We start from the raw sequence: 24,240 nt of genomic DNA, 5'->3' as shown, positions 1-24,240 counted from the left end.
ATGTTGTTTCACATATTCTATATATCTAAACCCCGGCCTGGACCCAACGACTGATATATGCACATCAAGATCCAGATCTGGCTCGATTATGAAGCAAAATAGTTATCCATACTGTCTGAGAAAATAGTTTCTCATGGTTTTTGGATCATCTTTTACAAATAGGTTCTTGTTTTGGTATATACTGGTCAATCTAGTATAACTTGAATCAGCCAAAACAAGAGCGGATCATCCTGATCTAGAATTGCAGAAAGCATAAAAGCGCCTTATTGTGCCATAAGCAATGATAGTAAAACACGCAAAATGTCATACAGCAGGCGCGGTGCAGCAGAGGTTCAGAATGTCCTCTAAGGGAGCATGATCACCGGTACCTTCATCCTTTCTAGCGTATATCAGTTGCTTTCCCTTGAAAATGAACATTCCACCCTTGGCAATGCATGAAAAAAGAAACGAGGATTAGCTTGTTATAACTGAGAGGATTGCCATTTGAATGCACATGAATTACGGTAAACACAAACCTGCTGCAATACACTGCTTCGATCATCAGGGGTCGCAGAGATTGTGTAATTCTTCAAAGCTTTTTGGATGGAGTCAAATCTTGTGAACACCTTAGCCTGTTTTATGGCCCATTTTGAAAATAATTATGTTTTCATGATGCAAGAAACTGGCTCAAAAGTTTACAAAATAATCAACAGATGGGAGAAAAAAGCTTGTTTAGATCCTGATGAGATGACTTACACTGGCTGGGTTGAAGAATGTACGGCTCAAACCGTAATAGAGTCCCAAAGCATTGTATACCTGGATAATATCTGTAAGGTTTAGTTACCATAATATATGAGAACTTGGTAGGTGCCAGTCACTTAAATGCTACACAAATATAGAACAATATCATCCCTTGATGTAAACCCTTGATGTAAAGAGAAAAGTAAATAAAAAAAAGTGATTGAGCATTTTTGTCAATCTAGTATTAGTTCACACATTTTTATTCTTGTTTTTCTCTCAACCACTGGAAAAGATCAAAGCTGAGATAGTCCCTTTAGCACCTACCAATTTCTTTATATATATATATATATATATATATATATATAGAGAGAGAGAGAGAGAGAGAGAGAGAGACCTTGCGATCAGGATCAGCATAAAGGCAATCTAGTGGGAAGGGTAGCTGCATACAAATATTAAGTGGGTCAGTATGGTTGATTAATACAAAGTTGAAAGAGCATGCTTTTAATAATTTTCACATAATGATCTACCACTAAGGATTAGAATTTAGAAAAGATAACATGGAAAGTTCAGTTACGTACTTTTTCCGCTAAAACTTGAGCTTTATCAGGAGTGCCAACACCAACCGCTATAAGTTTCACTCCAGCAGAGTCAAATCTTGGCTTCACATCTCTCAGCACTGATGCAAGTTCCCAGCTTTTCAAAATTACAAGAATAAATTTAACGAAAAGGATTAACAGGCCAAAAATATTTCAAATTCAAACAGCAATAACAAAGCAGAGAAGACTCCCCAATAAGGGTCACGATTTACCAGCACACACAGCCAAAATGCCTGAGAAGTGCAACGACAGCCACACCCTGGTACAGGACGTCACAATCGAGGTGAAAAAACGAACTTGCTATGGAGGTCATCATTCAAAGCAAGAGGAGAAAAGCCAAATAGGAAAATTTCAAAATACATGGGTCTTTGTTTCTGAACGATGCATATAAACCATAACCTGAAGAAGTTTGAAAGAGAACAAAGAGAGGAAATAAAATTCAGTCAGTCAAAACAAGGTTTTCCTCATGCTAGTCTGTTAACTCATAGTTAACTTAATGCCATGAAAGTTCTCAATGCCCCCAATCACAGCAGTACTGCATAAGTTGCGTTTTAGCCATGATTCTGGTTACCGTACCGTATTAATTCGAGTTATAGAGACACACAAAATTATTCTGGCTAGATGGGCCTGCTCTCATACTCAAATTGGTGGTCTTAGTGCACAGTTTGGCTATCATAAACATCAAACGCAGAAAGAGCTAAAGTGGGTGCACCTTTGCAGGATCGACGAAGACCTACAGTGATTTGCCGGTGCACCTTCCATGAGGTGTCAGAGTCTCGGGCTGAGTTTCTCCTCTCCACCATCTTAAAACCACTCTATGTACTAGAGACATATCCTACATGCACTTGATGTCTGGGCTTCAGTTCTTAAGATAACAAAAACATGACTGTTCCTCTTTATTTAACAATAACCGCCAGAGAAGGAATTGAGGAAGTTTTCGTGATGGAAGTTATCGAATAAATAGCACCAATAGCGAGAGAAATAAGTAAAAAGAAAAGAAAAAGGGGAGACAGTAACAAAGAAGGAGAAGCTCACGTCGTTCTGATCCCAAAGGTCCCTGAATTGCACGGACTCTCCAGAATCTGCCCTGAGAACGGTAAGGGAAGTGATTTCCTCCGCGTTAAAGCCGTCCAAGGAAGACGAAGAGGAGGCGCCCATCACCAAAGAGGAGCCCCGCTTTGACAACCTGGTGATGGAACGAATCGAGGAAGAACGGCGAGACAAGGGGACTGAGATGGAGGTAGAAGAAGACGTCGGAGGAGGTGAGGGAAGAGGGGCCAGTGGGAGGCAGAGGAGGGAGGGGGAGTTGGCGACGCGTATGGAAGACCACGCCATCTCGACGGCGACAGTGTAAGGAGCAGGTTCGTGGCCTTCCCTGGAGTCATCGGAGAAGAGAAGGGCAGTGAGGAGGGAAATCTGTGGCGGAGCTTCTGTGAGGGAGACGGAGAGCGCACCACAGCCACCGTGGGCCCGTCCGTATCAAAGACAGTATGCCGTCGTATCAAAGACAGTAAGCGTATAACCAAACTAAGTTTCAAAAATGACTAAAAAGTCTAAATTTTTAACAAAACTTAATTTTTAAGAACAATTTGTTCATCCAAACACCACCATATTCTTTGGTCTTGATACTTGTTATTTGAAATTTATAAACATTTTATACTTCTGAAAAAAATAAAAAATGCAAGCAAACTAAACTGGCAACTTTTGTGGCGCCTTTTTTCGATGAAAATTTACTTGTACTTGAATACAAGAGCATGGTCGCTTGCCTGATTTACCAAAAGGAATCATCACACACATGGTTGAAAAGAGCTTTCTTTGCTTTTGGATAAATCTTAGTTAAAAAAAAAAAATCACGGGCAAAAAAGTTTCACTTTTTATTTCTGGTTTTTAAGTATAAATAGACCACAATGACTATTTCGGAAATTAAATGCGCTCTACATGTAAATTGTTCAAAAGAAGAAATTTTGGAAAAAAGTAAAAAAGAAATTAGAAAAATTGAAAGACAGCGGGACGGTTAGTAATTTTCCCAAGAAACGGGGGCATTTTGGTTAGCACGTAAAAAGGGAAGAAAATTCAAATCGACGACGAGGAAGCAACGGGCGCGGTTCTTCTCGGTTTAAAAAGTAGCGGAACTGTATGCAGTTTACAAGGCTTGCGAAATCTAGAAAGGGAGGGCTCAGGGAGAGTCGGATTGGGGACTATCTATCTTGCCCTCAAGGGGTTGTCAACGGGTGGTGGAGGAGAAGATGGAGAAGATCTGCGTCGCCGTCCGCTTCCGCCCGCCGCTGCCTCAAGAAGGCCTTAATCCAAGCCCCAGTCCAGCTAATTGGAGGATCGACGACAATCGAATCTCCCTTCACTCTCCTCTGGGCACTCCCATTTCAGGCGTCTCCTTCGCTTTCGGTAAACTCCTTTTTCCCTTCCGTCCTGCAGATTCTTCTCTTCTCCCCAGTTCCCTCTTACAGTGCAAAAACCTTTAGCGGGGGTTCTTGGATTGACTTTGCAGATCACGTGTTCGATGACACTTGCACGAATTTGAGCGTTTATGAGCGCCACACGAAGGATGTCATCCAAGCGGCAGTCAAGGGATTCAATGGTACCTCTTATGTTAATTTCTGTTCTTTTAGTATTTTGAAGGATTGGAGGATTTTGGTCATGTTCACATCGCGATTATTTTATAACTTTGTCGTGATCTGAATCATTGTCTGAGCTGCTCCGAGCAAAAGCAACACTAGTTTTGGTTATTTAGGAAGTCTTATGCCTGAGATCTTTGCTGTTTGACTGTTTTCGCGTCACTTCTAGGCTGGGAGTAGATTGGAATTTGTAACTTGCAACATATTTATAATTTTAACTTTCCATACGAGCTGTATAGTGTATATGCCACAGCGTGGCACTTATAAGTTATATGCCTCTAATTTTTACATATTTGGCCTATTCAATATATGGCTTACTTTTTGTATTAATTTTTGAGTTGAATAATTATAAAATACGGTACTCAATCCTTGCAGGAACTGTGTTCGCTTATGGGCAGACCAGCAGTGGAAAAACTTTCACAATGAAAGGTTCTTCAAACGACCCAGGAGTTATCCATCTGGCTGTCCAAGATGTCTTTCGGAATATTAAATTGGTAATCATGTCGTTTTCGCACTAATAGCTGCTAGAATGCTATACATAACAACCTCTAAAATGGTAGATTGGTGTTCTCTTTTCTGATGTTTGCCTGTATTTCTGAAACTAGACGACAGATCGTGAGTTTTTGATTCGGGTTTCATACATGGAGATCTATAATGAAGAAATCAACGATCTATTTAGGCCAGAGAACCGAAAGCTGCAAATTCATGAGAATTTAGAGGTGACATACTAAGACTAGTTAAAGTGAATGACAATTAATTTGTGTATATCAAATTGTCATCATGCCTGTCCTCTATATTTTCTAGAGAGGAATTTTTGTTGCTGGCCTAAGAGAAGAGATTGTGAATAGCCCTGAACAAGTAATTGATCTCATTGAATATGGAGAAGGTAAACTCTGAACAATGTTTTCTTTTTCAATTTTTTTAATGGACCAGTTTCAAAATTGAATGACAGAAAGTTCTTCTGACAATGTCTTGCAGTTCATAGACATGTTGGGCAGACAAACATCAATTCCAGAAGTAGTAGATCCCACACTATCTTTAGAATGGTGTGCCTATTTTCTTCTAGAATTTTCTTTATGATTAGTTCTTTCTGCATTTTTCTCCATGGAGGTTAATGTTGAGATTCAATTTAGGTTATAGAAAGTCGAGGGCAAGAACCTGCAGCATTTGGGGATAGGACTGAAGATGCTGTCCGCGTCTCCGTTTTGGTTTGTGTAGCGCATTTCTGGAAACTATCTTCATATGTTTCTTATGACGGCATATGAGAGCATAATAATTCTTCTTATTTCCTTTTTGTTTATACAAGTTATTGGCTGTTTAAAATACAAACTTTGTTTTTCCAGAATTTGGTAGATTTGGCTGGTTCAGAGCGTATTGCAAAGACTGGTGCTGGTGGCGTACGTTTGAAGGAAGGGAAATACATAAATAAAAGCTTAATGGCCCTTGGCAATGTTATCAACAAACTTAGTGATAACGGTGTTAGGCAAAGGTTTGGCATAGGGATCCCCTTTTCTCTTAAATTTTCATTATCAGCAGTACAATTATTTGGATTCTAATTTCTCACTGGTATATCCTCTTTGCAGAGGACATATTCCTTACCGTGATAGCAAGCTCACCAGAATTCTTCAGCCTGCTCTGGGTGGCAATGCAAAGACTTCTATTATCTGTACGGTTGCACCTGAAGAGGTAAAACTTAGTCTGGCTTTTCTAGGTATTTTCTTTTGATCAATTCCATTAAACTCACTACATGCAATCAATTATATATCTACAGGTTCATGTTGATGAAACAAGGGGGACTTTGCAGTTCGCCAGTAGAGCTAAGCGCATCACAAATTGTGTTCAAGTGAATGAGGTTATCTATTCCTTGTCTTGTTCTAATCGTGCATGATTGTCATCTACCTTTATCCTGATCTTTTAGAAATGTTTAATAACTTGATCGAATCAACTGAGTTGCCTCAGACCTGGTACCTTAGTCCCAATCTAGTCAATAAAATGGACGAATCAGGAAGCGGGAAGACTTGGCTTGGAATGACGAGGCTGAGTGATCCAAGTTCTGGCCGTGCCACCAGAGCTTTGGCCGAGTCAGCCAAGTCCCAGAGTTTAATGGAGTCATTCATGTATGCAAAGTAATGACCAGGTGTACGAAGTCACACGCACACACACACACACACATACACTCTCTAGTACACAACCAAAATTTACTATATTACAGAAAAATGCACATCTAATAATGTAATTGTAGGGAACATATTACTAAAATTTTCATTTTATACATACATGTGCATTATTATACATGTTATATATTATAGATCAATGTTATAATGAATTAAAAACACTATAACACAGATATGTACATATATTTTAATAAAAAATAAAGTTGTAAAAAGCAGGCCGAGTCGCCAAATTGATCCGGCGAGTAATGAGTCAATTAAATGCTGGTTGGGTTTTAAAACCTTGCTAATATACGCAGATGACCAAGTTCTGGTTCACTTGTCTCCTTTTCTAGTAGATGAATGAACTCGTACTTTGTGTTCTCTGAACTGTTTTCTTTCGTCCTTACATTTAAAACCTTGCTAATATACGCAGATGACCAAGTTCTGGTTCACTTGTCTCCTTTTCTAGTAGATGAATGAACTCGTACTTTGTGTTCTCTGAACTGTTTTCTTTCGTCCTTACATTTCAATTTCTTGTATGTTCGAGTGGCTTGTGGCAGTTGTTCCTTTTGGAAAGGTGCCATTCTACTATGATTCATATGTATTATGTCATGATAGAGTGATGATTATCTGGTGGACCATTGTCACTATATTTTTTGTACTTTATTCTGTTATGTCCTTGATTACTCAAATTCAAAACTCTATTCATTGATAAACAGCTGAAGGCTGATCCTTTAACCATGATGTGTTCATGACATAGAGTATGATAGTTGCATATCGAGTTGTCGAGGACTTTTAACTGCATGTTTTATCGCTTCTTATTGATAACTTTATGTGCCAGAGAAAACGTATGTTGAATTGTCACGTGCACCTTGTTTTTCTATCCATTAGATGGGTTTCTCTTGAAAATTCAAATAGAAATTTGAACTATTAGTTAGTTTCGATTTCTGACATCAAAGGGTTTTCTTTAGATCTTGACGGATGCAGCACTGCTAAAACGTCAAAAGATGGAAATTGAAGAGCTGAGGAGAAAATTGAAGGTAACTTGTCTTCATTTATTTACTGCTACTAAAAGTTTACTGAAGTTGGCATTATGCTTTACAGGGCTCTCATTCAGGGGTGTTGGAGCTTGAGATATTAAAGCTGCGAAATGAAATGTTGAAGGTGATCCTTGCTCATCAGCAATTTGAGATTATCTTTTGCCATGATTTTACATCCTAAAACTAGCTTTCTGTCTCTGTTTGTTATTTTCATACGCTACAGTCTGAACAAGAGAGAGAAAAGCTTGCTATGGAACTAGAGAAAGAAAGAAAATCTCGGGAACAACGAGATTCAAGCTTTGAGGAGCAACAACTGAAACCTTTTGACGACATTCCACAACCTGGTCAAGAAAGATGCTCGGATATGGCACCGGTACTCTTGACCTTCTTACTATGTTTAATATTAAATATTGAATCCTCTAACTTTTTCTTTTTTGCTTCCTTAGCTTCATTGAAACTTGAAAGAAACATTTTCAGATATCTTCGGTGTTGAATCAATCAATGAACTTAGTTTTAGTTGTACGCCTCATGTTTTGGACATCTTTGGCTTTTCTTCATTAGGTTGACTGACAAAGTTCTTTTATTTTGCACAATATTATTTTCTGTGTTTTTCCTTGACAAAACCGATTGATTGAAGAAATGCTGAAAACTGGAACAGTAACCTAAAATTAACTTTGAACCTTTGTCATGCTATTTCTTAATTACGGTGTGAGAAATGAAGAAGTATTTTCAATTGCATTTTTCAGGATCCAGATTCTATATGCTCTACATAAATTTCTTCCTTTTTCTAAAATAATGAAGCTTGGAGTAGTATTCTATGAAATTTAATTGAAGATACGAAGCCTAAAATGCTGTAACTAAATGGCCCACGGATCTACCACCGAACAAACTCTCCCGGGTGCTTTGGAAGTTTTTAGGTCTATATCATTGTCATGGTTATAGGACGAGGTTTTTCTCGGAACAGTTGTTTTTTGTTGGGAAAGCTCATCAATTTTTTTTAAATGAAAAAAATCCTACTAATTAAGTAAAGGTAGCAACAAATAAAAGTTAGAAAAAATGAAAATTCTGTCCACTATACACTAAACTAGCACTTCAGGTGATCCATTTTACATTGTTATTAGATTCTCCTTAAATCATCTCTTCGAGGCTTCAGGCGAACAACTTTTTCCTGTATCAAGTAGCATGATTATCACTGATATTTTCATGATGTTAATTAACACTTCATGATGTTAATTAACACTATTTCTTTTATCTTGCATTGATTAGCACGACTATTTTCATGACGTTAATTAAGAGTACTTTTGTCTTGGATTATTTGTCAAAATAAATGTACGTATGGCTATTTTCCTTGTAGGAAATTTGTTTATCAGCAGAAGCATATGATCGAAGTAATGGAACACCCTCCATTGACAATTCTAGAACTCCCCGAACTCCTTATCATGGTGATGTTTCAAAAGTTTTGGTAGCAAAGCGATTTCATGAAGCGGCTCTTCCTGAGTGTAGCCCCGTCCCAGATGACTTTGCAAACGTTGCTGATGAGGACATGTGGATGAGACTGAACAAAGGTCATAGTACTATTGACCTCGATTTACTGCACTTTACTCCTGATGTCAAGCATTTCTCTATTTCATCAAGAGGTGCAATCCAAGTGAGTTGATTCCTCTCACTGTTGGTCTGATGATTTGTTTGGTGTATTCACTCTTAACGTTCCTTAATCACATTAAAAGTCTATAATGCATAAGCATACTTTAAATTTTCGTTACTAATTCTTAAGACTGTAGTTTTTGTTTTCTTTTTCTTTTCTTCTGCTGCTTAATTTCAATATATTATCTACTTCTAATATGAACGTCCCTTGTGTGGGTTGTAGGAATCTTAGTGTTGTAATTGTGAAGCATGAGGTATTCTGTAACAAAAATGAAATTGTTGCCTAAACTTGTTCCATGAAACTAAATATGCAGAGGTGCACATTGAATGGGAACGTGCATTAATAGGTCATCCTCTTTGTGCATCATAATTTACTTTGTGTTGACTTGAAACTCTTTTTGGTGCAATTTGTTCGCTTTGACAGGTTCAATCTTCTATTGAACATCATAAGGACGAAATGAACGCACTGAGGTTACAATTGGAAACTGCTCTAAATTCAAAAACGGAGCTTGAGGTTGGATCCCTTCTATCTGGACTTCATCGTTGTCTTTGTTATAAATTGCTATCATCAACGTAGTTCCTGGGCGTAGGCATTAAGTTGCTCAAAAGAAGCAAGTTGGGCCTCACATGATACTTAAAAAAAAAAAAAAATCACAATTTAAGCGAACGAGCATCAGGGCATTTGTGCCTCGAACAGTGCAACTTGAGTCTTGACAGTTGAGCTTCCAAGATGGGATTTACAGTGAAATTTTTTATATATTCAATTATGTAACTTAAACTCTCACGTTTTTTTCCCTTTTTTTTTTTTCATTATGGATATCTTTCGCCCCTCCATTGTCAATAGGTTTCATATTTTCATGAAAGACCCTTAACGAGTTTACTCCTCCACGATCAATGAGCTTTCCCTTGACAACAACAATTAGAGCCCATAGGTGTTGAACCATATAGTGCACATGCTATTAACATTCCTCAAAGCACCCATTTCTACCCTAGAGTGGCATTGATTCTGACAGTTCTGACATTTACGTGAAAAGGTGCTTTCAGAGTCCATTGATGCTGATAACTGAGTGTGAAATGTGAAGTTTTTCTTCTTATACATTCTACTCACTTTTTTTTTTCCGGTAACAATTTGATAATTTCTTATGCACCTGCTCAACATTTTTTGGGAACATTGTTGCTTTGGCAGAAGAATCTTGAAAACCAGCTTTCACTTAATGAACAATTAATGTTGGAAGTGTCGAAACTCCAACATGAGGCACTACTGGTAAGAGAGTACCCACAAAAGATATGGGACGCAGTTGCTGAACTGAAGGATATCTACACGAATATTTCTTCACATGCCGAGGTGGGAATCTTCCTTGTATGACCGACTTGTGTAACGTGTTCCTAAGATTTGCAAATAGTACCCATGCCTCTCTTCATTGCGGGACATTTTGAATTTAACTGCATCTATTAGCAGGTTCTCACAAGTGAACAGAAGCACTCGAATGTTAAATTTCTGTCTAGCACATGCGATATGGGTGTGAGCCTTTTTGAAGCCTTAGCAAACCATCTTTTGTTGATGACAAAAAATGAGGGAGCTTATCCTGGACTTTCAATCCAAGAAGAATTCAAAATTCTTTCAGAAAAGATAAGCCAGGTTGCTGCATTAGCTAAGGCATCAAATATAGTTGACACATCCAAGGAGGATCTTCTGCAAAACTGTAAAATTCTAAGAGTAAGATGTGTTATAGTTTGTACTATTTATCTGTTGAAGATGCCAGTTGCTTTTCTTCTATCCTTTATTCTGTATAGTTCCTGTTCTTTTATCTTATTTATCACTTCCTTGCATAATTTCTGTAATATTTGATACTTATCTCTGAACTTCTCTGTTGTTCCTGATGTTAGATGCATCTATGCCTCTTCTTTATAAAAAAATTGCTAACAAATGTTTCTTGGGGATTCCTTCTTTGTTTATGGAAATGAAAAAATATCCTTAGGGAAATGAGAAACTTCTTATACGTCAGTAGTATCATCAGGCTAGTAGTCATTTCTAAGCACCTCTTTTGCTTACTCTTTTCACTTAATGAATCGGCTTGAAGAAATTTATTCTTGCAGTGTCCAGTCGGAGTTCCTATGAATCTGTATATTTTCCCAGTCGTTCATAGATCAATTGATTTTGTTGCTTGCCCAAGTTGCTTTTACAGAATCAGCTAATTTCTAATCAATAAGTGTCTATGGTTGCATCAACTGGATCCTTTTGAAGTTAGGTGTACTGGGCATAAACTTTCAACCAGGTTTCTGCCAGCTACTAATTAGATGTAGTTTGTTTCACGTTTGACTTGTGTAATTTGAGACGTGATTTCTTACTCTATCAGTTCATTATCCAAGATTTTACCCTTATTCGTGAACCGTCATTCGTAGAACTAGTTAATCTTGATGGAACTGCTTAGACCAAGTAGCCTGTTAAAAAAATTAGTCTGCTTCTGTGTCTAGTCTCTGTTCTTAATAGCCGGCTTACAATGAAAAAGTTTCGCAAAATGTTTATTTTAATATATGTTTCTAATGTCTTACAGACCTGGTCTCTGCATTTTGGTGGTTGCTTCTGGCTTGCTTTTGCTCTGATCATGTGCATAACTGTATTCATGTGCCTGTGGGTTCCTCGCTAACCAATATTTGACTTGCCGACATTACTTGATGTAGGTTCAGAGTCTCTTTAGAAACTTATTTCTTTTGAGTTGCAGGTTTTGATTTTGTTTTTCTTTCAATACTGACTTGTGAAGGAGCATACTTTTATGGAGAAGACAAATGGGTGCCTATGTGAATCAAAAGATCAACTTCTTGAATCCGTGCAAGAACGATGCTGTAATCTGGAAGAAGAGTGTAACAGCATGAAGGAAGAACGAGCTTCCCTTGTTCATGCTTTGTCCATATCGACACAGAACCTTGCTTTGCTGAACTCACAAAAGGAGGAGATGCGCAAGGAACTCAAGGAATTGCGTCGTCGCAAAACCATCGATGAGAAACTCCGGCAGTTTGGCATGGCATTTATTGAACGCCATAGCTTATTTGCTTCCCTGCGCGATGATGTTCAAGCCAAGAGCCAGTGCCTGCAAGATCTGTTTTGCTAGAAATGATTATGAAACTGATCCAAGGAGGTGTTTGGAGCAAAGAAAGCAATTTTTTTAATTTTAACATATTGTGGGTGCCAGCTGCTCGGCTCCATGCTGCCAAGCTTCTCGGCTATTGTTATAGGCTGGAAATGTGAAATAACTATTCATAATGTAGCTGCGATTTGTTTAATGTTTAATCTTTTATGCCCTCCAGTGTCGTTCAATTGTCCAAATCCTTCGGTATGCCTGTCGCCAAAGGAAGGCCAAGGATCTGCTTGGATTCCAATTCCCAACTAAGCAGCCATCTCTTTCTAATGCCTCATGGTCCAACCGAAGCATAAAATCAAATTGCGCACGTCATTCGATAAACCAATATAAGTTCAATATGCATGTTAATATGCTGTTAATGGAGCGTTTCATTGCCCATCAGTCATGTTTTCCACATGACATAGGAAAACAAGTCTACAATAGCGCCTCTAGTATCTTTGCGTCCACCCCAGCTTGAAAGACCTCGCCCACCATCTGCTCAAGGTCTCACCAACTAAATTTGGAAGCCATAATGCCATATGCTTCCAGATCTTTCTGACTGATGGGTATAATAAGGTGTGAGATAGGCACTTGTCCTCATAATCGCAAAAGGCATATCGATTTGCTAATTGAAATTCAAGTTGCTGTTGCTTATCAAAAGTAGGTAATACCAAGGTATAGGAACTACTCGGCTTTTGGGATGGCTTCGTTGGAGAGATGAGCTTGTGGACATATGATATGAATCCTTATGATGAACGAACTTCTTTCATTTCTGCACAGACTTTTTGCCTCTAACACCCCACATCAGCCTGCCTCGGTTCTATTGACCGAAAGGTTAGCCACTGTGCTTGAAATAAGAATTGAGCACTGGCTTATAATCAGATCAATGATAAGACACATGAAAGGTGCCAAAATATCAAATTCATTACCATGTAGTGTACTGTATGTTGATAATCTTGATTCATGTCATTTTTAAGGCAGGAACGAAAGTCGCTAAGAAGTAGGTTGGGGTCTGCCAAAATTAGGAAATTTGAGCCTAGTGCAAGAGTAAGTGAGTCAGGTTGTTACAATGATATAATAGCTAGTTCAACACTTTGACCTAGATTACACACATGTGAGTGCATATACCTTAAAAGGGTGGATTGTAACATTTTAAAAGTTTAATTTTGTATTGAAGATTACATAAGATCTTCAAGGGGCTTAGTCAAGCGATTGTTTTTTCAGGTTCCTAACTTGTTTGATGTTGAATATGAAGCTGAAAGGGGGTGGGATAAGATCCAACAAATTGAGAGCCCGAGCCCGGTGTGGAAGTAGGTTGGTTTGCTACAGTGATATCATAGGCAGTTTAATACTCAAACTTAGGGTCCCACACATGAAAATAAATATGCTTTAAGGAGGTAGGATTGTAGCACCTCACTATTAGAAGTTTAGTATCATATTAAACGTTATGTCAAATCTTCAAAAATAAGAGGGTTGGTTAATTAATTGGTTGTGCTAGTGCCTAAGTTTTTCGAGGCTGAAGCTGAGACCAATACCTTGAGTCCGGTATGGAATTGAGCTGGGTTCTTACAATTACTCATATTATTGGACCATATAAACCAGTTTTTAGTATCATTTAGGATTTTCGGGTTAGAATCATTAATGAACCTCGGAAAATCATTGTAGGATTGAGGATTTGGAGGTCTGCAATTTTTTTTGTTCGTATTTCTAAGGGTATTAAATTCACATATATTTCTATTGATGATTGAGGAGTCCACCACCCCCGTCTGTCAACTCCTCCAATGAAAACCTTTTTCTCGTGCTATTAGAATGTGTGTAGACTTCCATCAGAAAAAACTGCGTGCCTGTACCTCTGTTCTTACATTTCATGTCAATCTAATAATTATTTACTAAAAGGATTCTACTGAAACCAAATTCAGGTTCCGTCCTAGGAACACTATGGCATGGTGGCAACTTCAGAAATATGAGACATGAACACATAATCCTTGTGCCAAACTTCCATGTTTCAACATTCAATTGGTTTTGCATCAAATAAAAAAACGAATTCTTCAGGAACACAGTGGTAGTGTTTCATCATTATGCCCCAATCTCCAATCTTGGTATAGATTGATGGAGTACTGATGACGATGTTTTTGTTACCAAAAGCGCCTAAAGATGTTTTCTGGGAAACGTTGTTCTCATTTTACAACCTTCATTTGGTGAAACACTCGCATTTAAAACTAACTTGATTATGGAGTTTCAAAGTCTTTGGGTGTGTTTGATACCTTTGGCGACCCATCCAGATTATATATCCTTGTAAAGGGCAGTTCAAACGGAACTTATCCGCAAAATGCGTGCTTCTTTCGTATTTTCAGTCGGAGACCTGCGCTTCCGATTGAAAATCCAGTCAAAACAAGACCATGGTGATCTTCACCCTGGTTGATCAGACCACGCATTTGTTAGAGACAGTATGTAGACTTCATCAAAATTATGTTGACTTGAAATAATACTTTTACATCAAACAAACATGATCCGTAGTACTTCCCAATCTCTAACAGCTAAGATTATCGTTAACAACAAGTTTGGAATTATTAATCCCTGTTCAAAAGCTTTTCTTTTCCCCGTTGCCTTATGGCCTGTTTACTTTGGAAGTGTTGGTAACAAACGATTCCCTTTCTTATGTATTCTTAGAGTGTTAAAGTAAAAAATGAGACCCACTTGATATCATAATTCTTGTTAGATCGTGCAGTACTCTTAATAATTGTGCTTGGCCAGACAGGAAAAATCTTCTCATTTGGAGCATTATAAACGAAGAGATTTGCGGCAATCATGGGTAAGGCCTCCAACTAATTGCTTTGCCTTTTTTCTTTATCAATTCTTCCACTCCAAGAAGCATTACAAAACGATGGAAAAAGACAAAAATTAAGAACAGAGCTAGGGTTTTATGGAGAACAATGGATTTGCAGAAACAATCCCTACTCTGAAAGAAGTTGAACAAATTCGAAGACTCTGTCACCCTTTTTGTTGGTTGGCAAGCCTTCGCTACCCGACGGACAGATGAGGGACCCATGCCATCCTGTTGATCAGTGGAAGAGGATCTAAACTACACGTGTTAGGCTGGTGCACCAGTGAAATGAAATCTTTGGAGGGGCTAAGCATGCCCATTCGCTTCATCTCAACACCTTGGATTCTGTCCATAATAAATTTCCTTTTGTCCCACTGCAGTTCTAGGTTGCTGGCTGCATATCAATATGATATTTCAGTATTTCAGGCTTCACCAAACTTCCTATGTCTTGTTCTCCTCCATCCTGGACCAATCTGCAGGAGATTTCTTTCTCTTGTAACGAGGATGGTGGATGGCACCTGAAAAGTTATGTATGGCCGCAGGACGCCGGCCGTAGGTACGACAGGTGAAACCAGAACGACCAGGTCTCTCGTTTCAAGTGTGGTTTCTTTTCTTATGATCATCGTTGCTATTGAAGAATCAGAAGGTGTTCCTCTATTTTTTGTTTTAATGGGATCTAATGCAAAAGCAGATCTACGAAGGAGGCTCTGTGACCTTCTCGAAGAACAGCAAGAGCCATTTATGCTCGACATATATCTCCTTGAACATGGGTACTCGCTGAAAAGATGGGACTTTGATAAGGTTGACAGCAGGTGTTGGTCTTTGCAGAAAGCAGCTGGGAAGGCACACCTGAAGAAGAGGAGGAGTTCTCAGTCCGCCATTGTGCCAAGGATCTTCAAGTTCCTAGTGGGTAAGCTCGTATTTCCTGGTAGGGCTCATGGGGCGGGGAGTTTGGATAGCCGAGACAATCACGCAGTCAGGCAATTCGATGGTTCTTCATCTTCTGGAACCAGCACACTGAGCGATCAGTTTTTCAGCAGTGAAGCAGAGGAGTCATTGTCTGCTAAGGATTCTTCCGTCTCATCATCTTCAGAGTCTACGAAACCGCTTCAACTGTCCGATGTCAAAGATGAGGTAATACTGCAGACATGATAAAATCCTCTCTCTCGCCCGCATACAGAGACACGTACACTGATACACATACTCATGGCATACATTAAGAGAGAATATAGAGCATGTTGCATATATTGTTCGGTTTAGAGAAGGAACATATCAAAACAACAGACCTCTCTCTCTCTCTCTCTCTCTCTCTCTCTTTCTCTCTCCTCTTCCTCATTTCACAGCGCATGTTTGAACAGGTTGCCGGAGAAAGTAAGCAACTTAGCCCTGTTTCGGTGTTGGAAACATCAACAAGTGAACCTTCTTCACCAAGTCGCTATGGTAGACCGATTCCTCTTTCTTTTGTTTTTTGTCTCCACGATTGCATTGTACACATGCAACATTTTGTTTCATCGTGTAACATAATTTTTCTAATTCTATACTTGCTTTTTTACAATATATATATCTGCGCGTGCGTGTCTATAATTTATTGTAAATCTGAGGCAGTCCTTTTATGCATAATCCAATGGCGAATCAGGCAAGCGAGACCAACCAAATGTGAACAGAACCAACTACAAGCTGTTAAGCCGAGTTGCAGAGGAATCTGTATTTTTCTGGTCCATGTGGGAGACTCTCATAAACATAATCGAAGAGAAGCATGGATTTGGCGAATCAGAACTGCAACATATTTTTCTTGGTCAGGTTTCATCTTCCCAATCGGCGAACACCGAGCTAGTACTGCTGCACCAAAGAAGGCAGCTTCTCTTTGATTACGTCAGGGAGGTGGTGGAGTGCATCACGATGAAAGGAAGAGCACTGAGCTCTTGGAGTGCTCTTCAGCCATGCACGTTTCAACTGTACCCAGGTCCAGAACAGCTCGCAAAAGTCATATGCCGGCAGATCTTCTCTTGGAGCAAAACTGCGGGCAACAGAAGGAACACAGGGAAATTGGTGGAAGCGGACTTTTCAAGAGAAAGAAATGAGTGGATTCATTTCAAATCCGAAATATACGGCGTTGGGTCTCAGATCGAGGCAGCAATTTTGCGCGAGATCATCGATGAGATTGCTTCAGATTTGATTGGAATCAGCTCATGAACTTACTCTTAAACCGTATTGCTGACTATCTAACCTGTTCCTTTTCTTTCTCTGTGGAATTAAATATTACATAAAATATGCTTATGGGCGTTGTAAATTTCCTCTCCGGATGGAGGATGGTATATCTGCCCTGCATGGGAATCTTATCAGTCGATACAATAAAAACATTCTCAGCCATTTACGCCCAAGGATGTACTTTTTGTAGAGCACAAAAGAACAATAAGTGAAAAAAGAGTTGAATGGCGAGCAGTGAAATGGCTTGTCTTGTAAGCGTCCGCTTCTCCATGAAATAACGTCGATAATGAGTGAATGAATCATGATAAAGACCCAGTACCCACCCTCAGCAAGGATGGGTGGAAGCAATTATTTCGTGGATGAACAGTCGCTGTAAGGACAGTGAAAGATTCAGCATGTGGGTACAACAACATTTATGATCCTGTCTTTCCTTGCACGTGATTTTGCTATCACGGGAATTCTAGGATGAATGTCTCCTGCCCCTCAAAATTTGGCTCCACTGAAGCCTGACTTATAAGCGCAGTAATGGGCTGGCTTTTGACCATGTCGAGCACAGTCGCTCGAGCCCAGTTCACCAGCTTATTTTCGCCCCAGAACTTAGCAGGCTGGGAGAGAAGTTTATTGATGCATGTCAATCATTAGTGAAGTCAGAATTTTTTTTTTGTGAAAACATTGGTACGATATCTGTAAATTTTTTTGGGCACTTACATGTATATATAGCAATCAAATATATCAAAACACTAACATATATATTAAACTAATTTTGTGATGGTGCGTACACTAGCCACCATTTGGCTATGCACTGGCTTCAATCAATTGATTGAAGCACATTGCAAGAAGTCTCCAGTTCCTTAGAACATAACATACAAGCAGAGCCGCCACAGGGTGGGCTTGGCTCAACTGGGCATAGACACGACCGGGCAACTGGGCCAAGAGTGACTGTCTTCTTGATGACTTTATCAGATCTGTGAGGATGTATTCATCGTGTAGTGATCAGCATTAAGTTTGTAAAGAGCTGCAAGCAATATTGAATGGCTTACACACGGTTGGGAGAGGAGTTCTTTGCTGAGCCCACTTTGATCTTGGTGGGCCTTGTTGCCCTGACATGCACTGGCAACTGGCCCAGATTTGGAGACTACGCAACTCCCAAGTTGATCATGCTTTAGAGATTGGGCCCTTGGGGACAACATGCAGGTGGACTCAACCTTCTGTATAAAAGCGGATACCTGTCTATATATCTATGTTCAGACAAGGCCCAAGACATGGCCATTATAAATGGGGTCAGTCTTTCAATGGAAGATTGTGAGAGTTTCAGGGTTTAGTTTCCCCCTGGCCCCTGCTTAACGAGTTTGGTTGCTTTGTTACACAATGACTCAGAGTAGGCATGGTATTCCAAGCTTTGATTATTTTAAATATTGATGGGAGATCTCTGACTCTCACTCCCTCACTCACTCACTCTCTCTCTCAAATAATTTAATTAAGTTTTAATATGTGCAGTGGTTTGTTGAATGCAATAAATGATGGATATTGCGTGATGTACATGATTCATGCTTCATCCCGCAGCCGATTCTCAATCATGAACCTTGCCAGCTGCTTTCACGTAGCTAGGTAAGTAGTAGTAATAGTTATAGCTAGCGTTTTCCGTTTATGGTATCGATCGCGCGTGATAGCGTTATCACAATAAATGATTTATGACACCATTGGAGTTGTACTTTGAGATTTCTATTCAACTAAATAGCTGTGATGTATGGTTTCTGATATATAGTTTCTGTAGAAAATACACAAGAAGTTTCAGTGAATTTTGTGGTGTCTGTGCTTGTAATTGAACCGAAGCGGCAGTGAACCCGCTACGCTGACCCACAAATTTTACCTGGGGGCGGCTTCGTTTGGCACAAAAACTTCAGGGGGAAGGCGTCGGTGGAGCAGTTGCGTAAGAGGAGCTCGCTGCAGTTTTTTTATGCAAACGAAGGAACTTGGGAGAGAACGTTTCTCACCGTCATTTATCAATCGTTTATTCATGTCGCCACTCATCCGTCAACGTATCAGCCTCACCCATCGAAATCAAACCATAGGTCGAGCTAAGCAGTTATTCCCATCCCCTTTCCTTTCTGCTTCCTTTTACTCTGTTAATTTGTATTCGCTTTCGTTTGTTGCTTCTTTATTGGTTTTGTACTCTTGTTAATTGATTTTCACTTTGGCTGCTGCCGTAAGAATTCTAAATTGTGTATACGTGTTTGTCTTGTTTATTGTGAGTGCTGCTTTCTTATATTGTTAACACTTGAGTTGTTGAAGGGTGTATTTTAATTAGGTGGTCTCCAAACAGCTCTCAACTTTAGGAGTAAGAAGAAATAAGAAAAGAGGGCTTTAGACTCTCACTTAGGTGGTAGGGTTCCCTCTGTTCATCCAAGAATCTTACATTTTTGAACAGAATAAATAAGTACTTGTCCCCGACTCATGCCATTTTTTTGGTTCAACTACGACAGGTTTTAACTTGTTAACCAGGAGCAATATTATTGTGTCAGCCTATGTCTAAATAATTAAGGGTGCCACTTGCACTCCCACTAGCAGTATGATAATTGTCATCCATGTCGCCCAAGTTGGGCGAGCTTAACAAGAAAAAAAGTTACACTACTCGGTCCGATCGAGTGGTTCCAGTACCTTCCCTTTCATTTCATTCAGAATGCATGTGTCTATGTTTATGGGTGGGTACTCATATAATTTTTGCTTGATGAAGAAAATAATATACTATGAGTAGTTGTGAACAAAACCTGAGTTTAAGTAGGATTTGCATTTTGCAAAGACCAATGAGTTTATGTTTATCATTTGCATTTGATTTAACCGAGCTGGGGATACTCTAAAAAGGCTGAAGTGCTTCCATCTTTTCTCTTGTGCGACTTAAAGAAAGCGAAATACCTGTCAACTAAAATGTTGTTGTGCATTCATTGTTTTTGTGTTCCGAAAAAATAACACTTATGAAAATCAAACTGATGACAACCAAACGGCCGAACCAATTTTAAAAAAGCACAACAACTATGTACATTGAGTCTTGTTTGTCTCGTGCTATTTCGGTGCAGAACTATAGTTGGCTAATAGAGTTGCTACCAAACTCGACTCCACAAATGGTTCTAAAGCCATGAACCGCGTCATATTTATATATACATGTTCATAAGAATGAGCCATAGATCGATTTGCCCTATTCTAGTCAGATTTCGGCCTGGCTGTCATAAACATTTTTTTTTTTCCCTTGGAGGAATCAATGCAAAGGGTTGCAATTAGGCCACTTAATGCAGAAAATGATAAATTAAGTAAGGTGCATGGATGCCGCCGGCCTTGAGGGCTCCACAAGATGGTAGAGTTTTGCTTGCGGACGTCGAGAAAATCTTATTTATCATTATTATAATAGATCATTCATTTAGATTATTGTTCCTCCCATACCGCCAAAGCTCGTGTTTGGAGCTTACAATATGTAAGAAAATGATATGCAAGAAGTACCAAAATGAAGGAGATGATCTGACGGGCATGGCATGATCCAATTATATGTGGTTCGCATGATCATAAAGGTGTAAACGGGTCGGATTCGGGTCAGCGAAATAGTACATAAGGTATCGAATTAAAACTAAATCGGATTCAGTCCGGCCAACGAGCAGGCAAAGTCCAATTCCGGCCTCAACCTTTTTACAAGTTAAATTGAATGGTAGCTTTCACATGGAAACTACAGAATACACATGGTAAGCAGCAGCTTATTTCTAGGCATAATAATTTCCTTTCTCCTTCACCCTCTACCCAACTGGAGAAAGAAACAAAATGAGAGCCCAAACCAAATCATTGAACTGAACTATGCGTTTTCCAACTTTAGGTTTAACCTAAGCTAAGCTGTACCGACTATGAGTCGAACCTAAGATTAGGCTGTCTCAGATTTGGGCCTTTCCCAAGTCTAAACATACCCTAATTATGAGAAAATAAATGCACTTCATTGAGTATAGTTGACTTAGTGCTATGTAAACGTCAAGAGCATATCAAGTCATTATGAAAAGGAGTCACCGGCGGCGTATAGTTTGTGAACGAATGATGTCTTTTGTTATTTAGAGTCACCCAATCATTTAACAAGGCCTTTCACCTAGTATAGATGGTTGAGAGAAAAATAAAGAGAAAAATATATAAACTAGCATTATATGATGACATCACATTTTTCTTTTAATTTTTCTTTTAACCATCCATCAAGTTGGCGACAGCACTGGTCCGATTTCTTCATGTTTACAAGCCGCTGACCTGATTTAAGGAACACACAACTTTAAGGGTTGTTTGGCATCAATAATATGTATGTTACTGTTTCATGTATTTATCATGGAATGTAGGATAGATGCTTAAAACAATTTTTGAAGTGCATTTTTTGGAGCAAATGTAAAGAATAGTAACATATTGTTGCTGTTGTCAATCGAGCCCTCAAGGCCTTATACCAGAAAAGCTGGTGAAGAAATAAGAAAAGAAGTTCTGGTTCTTACACCAGTTTGCACCAATTCCTATGAAATCCAGACACTTCAGAGATGGTCATCCTCTCATATTCATCTGTTTCCTATGAAAGCTTTTCAATTGAATTGTAAGCTGGCAATAAGAATTTCCATTTAGATGTCACACCTTCTTGCTATATTCTCAAAATAAGCCTCACATTTCTGAGTTCTCTGATACAAGTCCCACCGTTCCCGGAAAATGTAAAAAAAGGGGTCTGCTTTTAACATCCACTTAACTGAAGCTGAACAGCATATATAAAAAGCCCAGACGTGCAAAGTAAAATGGCAGTAACGTCTTTCCTCTTTCCAAAGGAACCAACAATCACTTTTCCAATTAAAAGGGCAACACACAAAAGAGTAATTTTTCGCCTGTTCTAAACTGACCAAATTTAACCCAAGGCAAGTCGGACCAACACAAGGAATTAATTTAAAAATCTGATGCCCATACTTTCTGATTAGTTCTAAATGAAAATATTCCAATCTTGGAGCATCAAATGCACAAATAGCATGTCTAACTAGGCTCTCATGTACTGTATTTCAAGATTACTTTTTATGATATGTGTTTTTGAAACTCATATTTTTATGTATTGTATTTCAAGATTTCTTTGTTGTTAATATTATGGTATAATTATATCCGTTTTCTTTAACAATTTTTTGGGTTTAGAATCAATAGTGATAATCACATTACATTTTCTAAAACTCAAACATGATGCTGCTCCCATGATGTTTTAGTTCCAGATTACCGATTGACTCATTTAGAAAATGAAAACACTAAATGGAACATTAGTGCTGAAAAATCCAGAGCTTTTCCAACTGGCCATGCATCATCAGCATTCAATTCTAGGAGTCATTCTATAAGCATGAGGAAGGGTTCAGTACTTATACCTGCACCTTCCACCTGCTACCAAAACCTGATAGCCAAGCCAACCTATGAACTTTTACTCCAAAAAGAGTCTCCTCTCACATGCCTTTGTTGCAAAGCCCCACTAGGCTCGTGGCAACCGGTCGTCGGCAGCCACGTGTCTGCGCCAGTGAGGGAAGCCACATTGATCCTGTTGGACCACCCTAGAAGGAGTCGGTCATGTTCATTATGATGGCTTTGAACCAACGAATTTTGAGCTCCATGTGGCTGGCTAGTTGAATTGAATTGGGTTTCTTGATGGTTATGGACATCAGCCGAAGGACCTTTATAAGAATATATATCAGGACCCAGTTTGAAAATTGGCTCATTGAATGAACAGAAGAGATGCCGAAACTCAAACAAATCAAATGCTCCATACAAGAACTGTGTCAAGATTGGTCCCCTATGGAAGAAGGGGACATGATTTTCTAGTTAGATAGCATCAGCTTGATGTGTCAAGATCAAGTGTTGATGCATCAAATGGTCCATCTTCCTAGGAATTAATGTGGTGCAGGACCATGCAGATGCTCCGGTTTGGTCTCGATCATCCAGCGTCAAAATTCTGGACCATGTCCTGAAAAGAGCAAGATGCAATTTTAGCTAGCTAGATTATGACTGTGACGATCTTTTAAAGTTGCGAGCTCATACTAGTTAGGGGAGGTTGAGTCCCTGATATGGATTGGTCCCAAGATGTTGATAGTTCTATCTAGCGTCTATATAGCTATCATTTAGTCATATCGTGAACCAATCTTGAAATGGTTTTACGTCTTTAATTGAGTCGAAAAGAGCATAAAGTTGACGACTCTTTAAACCTGATATTTAAAACGTTTTTTTTTTTTAAAAAAATCTTGCCGTACCAATGTGATCTTGAAGATGGGTTGATGCAAATATATATTAAGCTGATCATTTTTTTTTATTTTAATAGTGTTTTTATAATAAGCACAAATGAATGGCTCTCATAGCATCAATATTTTGATGATAGAAAAAACAACACTTTTCATAAAAACAACTTTATTTAAAACATGTTTTATATCAAAATAGTTTTTTATAAATATATTCAGATGTTTATATTTTATTTAAAATAATTTTTTAGCAAAATAATAAAGGGTCTAGTTTTTATTTCTGACATAAGTGTGATTTTTACCAGTTTCTCTCCCTCTTTACACACACATATATATATAATCACAAGACGTGATCGTTAAGATGCTATACTTTATTTTTTTGTACTTTACGATCATATGAACATAAACCATATGAAAATCATTTGCTTCTAATGGGAACAAATAGGGATTGATGAAAAGTAAGTTCCAAATGACATGCGAGCTTCATTTGATGGTGGCTGCCTATCTTCTTAAGAAACAGACGATTAATCAAAATTCCTTAGAAGTACATGTTAGAGACCGAGAAGATACATGTGATCAAATGGTCAAGTGCCCAGGCGTTCATTCTCATGGCGGACGTTTTCTCACGAAGTTTGGTGTTTGCTCGACTCCTCCAAGTTTTGCTTTTGAAAACTTGCTTGTCCTTTCAAAGGAAAACCGTGTTTGAGTTGTACTTGCCTTCTCAACGTCATACAGGATTTTCAGAGACATAAAAAAAAAACTTGGATTCCGTGTAACCGTTTGCTTCCTCGACTACGTATCTGTCTTGCTCGATCGGTCGGCAGCCAAGATCAGGACTCGTTATCGGATGGGTGGTCCGTGGGTGTCGACTTGGCTGATTTGATCGGTTCAAGTAGGTGGATCGGTGAGTCACTTATTCGTGGAGTTGTTTCTTGTGAATAAATGATAATTGCATGATCTTTCGTGGAAAATAAAACGAAAAAAGTGAACCTATAAGTGTTTGTTTGCATACAATAACTTAACATATAATATGAAGAATATACTTCCAGTTA

At 38.8% G+C, this 24,240-nt stretch overlaps 3 protein-coding genes across 6 annotated transcripts; 2 read left to right on the top strand and 1 right to left on the bottom strand.

The window, feature by feature from the left end:
* Positions 1-56: 56 nt before the first annotated feature.
* On the bottom strand, positions 57-2,724 carry LOC116250827 (thioredoxin-like protein AAED1, chloroplastic). The gene is made up of 7 exons (XM_031624776.2): positions 2,352-2,724; positions 1,529-1,575; positions 1,299-1,413; positions 1,115-1,159; positions 736-795; positions 516-611; positions 57-423 (listed from the first exon to the last, which is right to left on the bottom strand). Exons 1-7 carry the CDS (start codon positions 2,649-2,651, stop codon positions 304-306), a joined length of 783 nt encoding a protein of 260 aa, XP_031480636.1. The 5' UTR covers positions 2,652-2,724; the 3' UTR covers positions 57-303.
* A 727-nt stretch (positions 2,725-3,451) lies between these two features.
* Positions 3,452-12,091, top strand: LOC116251215 (kinesin-like protein KIN-7L). 2 transcript variants are annotated; one of them, XM_050077021.1, is made up of 19 exons: positions 3,452-3,719; positions 3,823-3,912; positions 4,325-4,443; positions 4,555-4,668; positions 4,754-4,835; positions 4,928-4,995; positions 5,083-5,157; positions 5,293-5,438; positions 5,533-5,635; positions 5,721-5,801; positions 7,074-7,142; positions 7,207-7,266; positions 7,366-7,515; positions 8,497-8,790; positions 9,211-9,300; positions 9,973-10,131; positions 10,246-10,503; positions 11,342-11,464; positions 11,549-11,684. In XM_050077021.1, the coding sequence occupies exons 1-18, from the start codon at positions 3,563-3,565 to the stop codon at positions 11,432-11,434; spliced, it is 2,208 nt and encodes a 735-aa protein (XP_049932978.1). In that variant the 5' UTR covers positions 3,452-3,562; the 3' UTR covers positions 11,435-11,464; positions 11,549-11,684. The 2 variants fall into 2 exon arrangements, with proteins under 2 accessions (XP_049932978.1, XP_031481201.1); XM_031625341.2 differs by lacking the exon at positions 11,342-11,464 and having other exon boundaries at positions 3,453-3,719; positions 11,549-12,091.
* A 2,895-nt stretch (positions 12,092-14,986) lies between these two features.
* Positions 14,987-17,192, top strand: LOC116251216 (uncharacterized). 3 transcript variants are annotated; one of them, XM_031625345.2, is made up of 4 exons: positions 14,987-15,294; positions 15,421-15,863; positions 16,088-16,169; positions 16,366-17,192. In XM_031625345.2, exons 1-4 carry the CDS (start codon positions 15,258-15,260, stop codon positions 16,920-16,922), a joined length of 1,119 nt encoding a protein of 372 aa, XP_031481205.1. In that variant the 5' UTR covers positions 14,987-15,257; the 3' UTR covers positions 16,923-17,192. The 3 variants fall into 3 exon arrangements, with proteins under 3 accessions (XP_031481205.1, XP_031481206.1, XP_031481204.1); XM_031625346.2 differs by having other exon boundaries at positions 14,993-15,313; XM_031625344.2 differs by having other exon boundaries at positions 14,994-15,863.
* Positions 17,193-24,240: the final 7,048 nt, after the last annotated feature.

Source organism: Nymphaea colorata, chromosome 3 (assembly GCF_008831285.2).
Source record: "Nymphaea colorata isolate Beijing-Zhang1983 chromosome 3, ASM883128v2, whole genome shotgun sequence".
Classification (NCBI taxonomy): domain Eukaryota; kingdom Viridiplantae; phylum Streptophyta; class Magnoliopsida; order Nymphaeales; family Nymphaeaceae; genus Nymphaea; species Nymphaea colorata.
This window is presented reverse-complemented; position numbering and strand designations above follow the sequence as displayed.

Bases quoted from the DNA above. Each gene is read 5' to 3' on its own strand.
- LOC116250827 (XM_031624776.2), bottom strand. From the start codon at position 2,651: ATGGCGTGGTCTTCCATACGCGTCGCCAACTCCCCCTCCCTCCTCTGC. The intron at 1,576-2,351 runs GTGAGCTTCTCC...GTCCTGTACCAG, and splicing joins ACCTTTGGGATCAGAACGAC to GGTGTGGCTGTCGTTGCACT. The intron at 1,160-1,298 runs GTACGTAACTGA...ATTTGTATGCAG, and splicing joins CTCAAGTTTTAGCGGAAAAA to CTACCCTTCCCACTAGATTG.
- LOC116251215 (XM_031625341.2), top strand. From the start codon at position 3,563: ATGGAGAAGATCTGCGTCGCCGTCCGCTTCCGCCCGCCGCTGCCTCAA. The intron at 5,802-7,073 runs GTTATCTATTCC...GGTTTTCTTTAG, and splicing joins ATTGTGTTCAAGTGAATGAG to ATCTTGACGGATGCAGCACT. The intron at 8,791-9,210 runs GTGAGTTGATTC...TCGCTTTGACAG, and splicing joins CATCAAGAGGTGCAATCCAA to GTTCAATCTTCTATTGAACA.
- LOC116251216 (XM_031625344.2), top strand. From the start codon at position 15,258: ATGTATGGCCGCAGGACGCCGGCCGTAGGTACGACAGGTGAAACCAGA. The intron at 15,864-16,087 runs GTAATACTGCAG...ATGTTTGAACAG, and splicing joins TGTCCGATGTCAAAGATGAG to GTTGCCGGAGAAAGTAAGCA. The intron at 16,170-16,365 runs GTAGACCGATTC...ATGGCGAATCAG, and splicing joins TTCTTCACCAAGTCGCTATG to GCAAGCGAGACCAACCAAAT.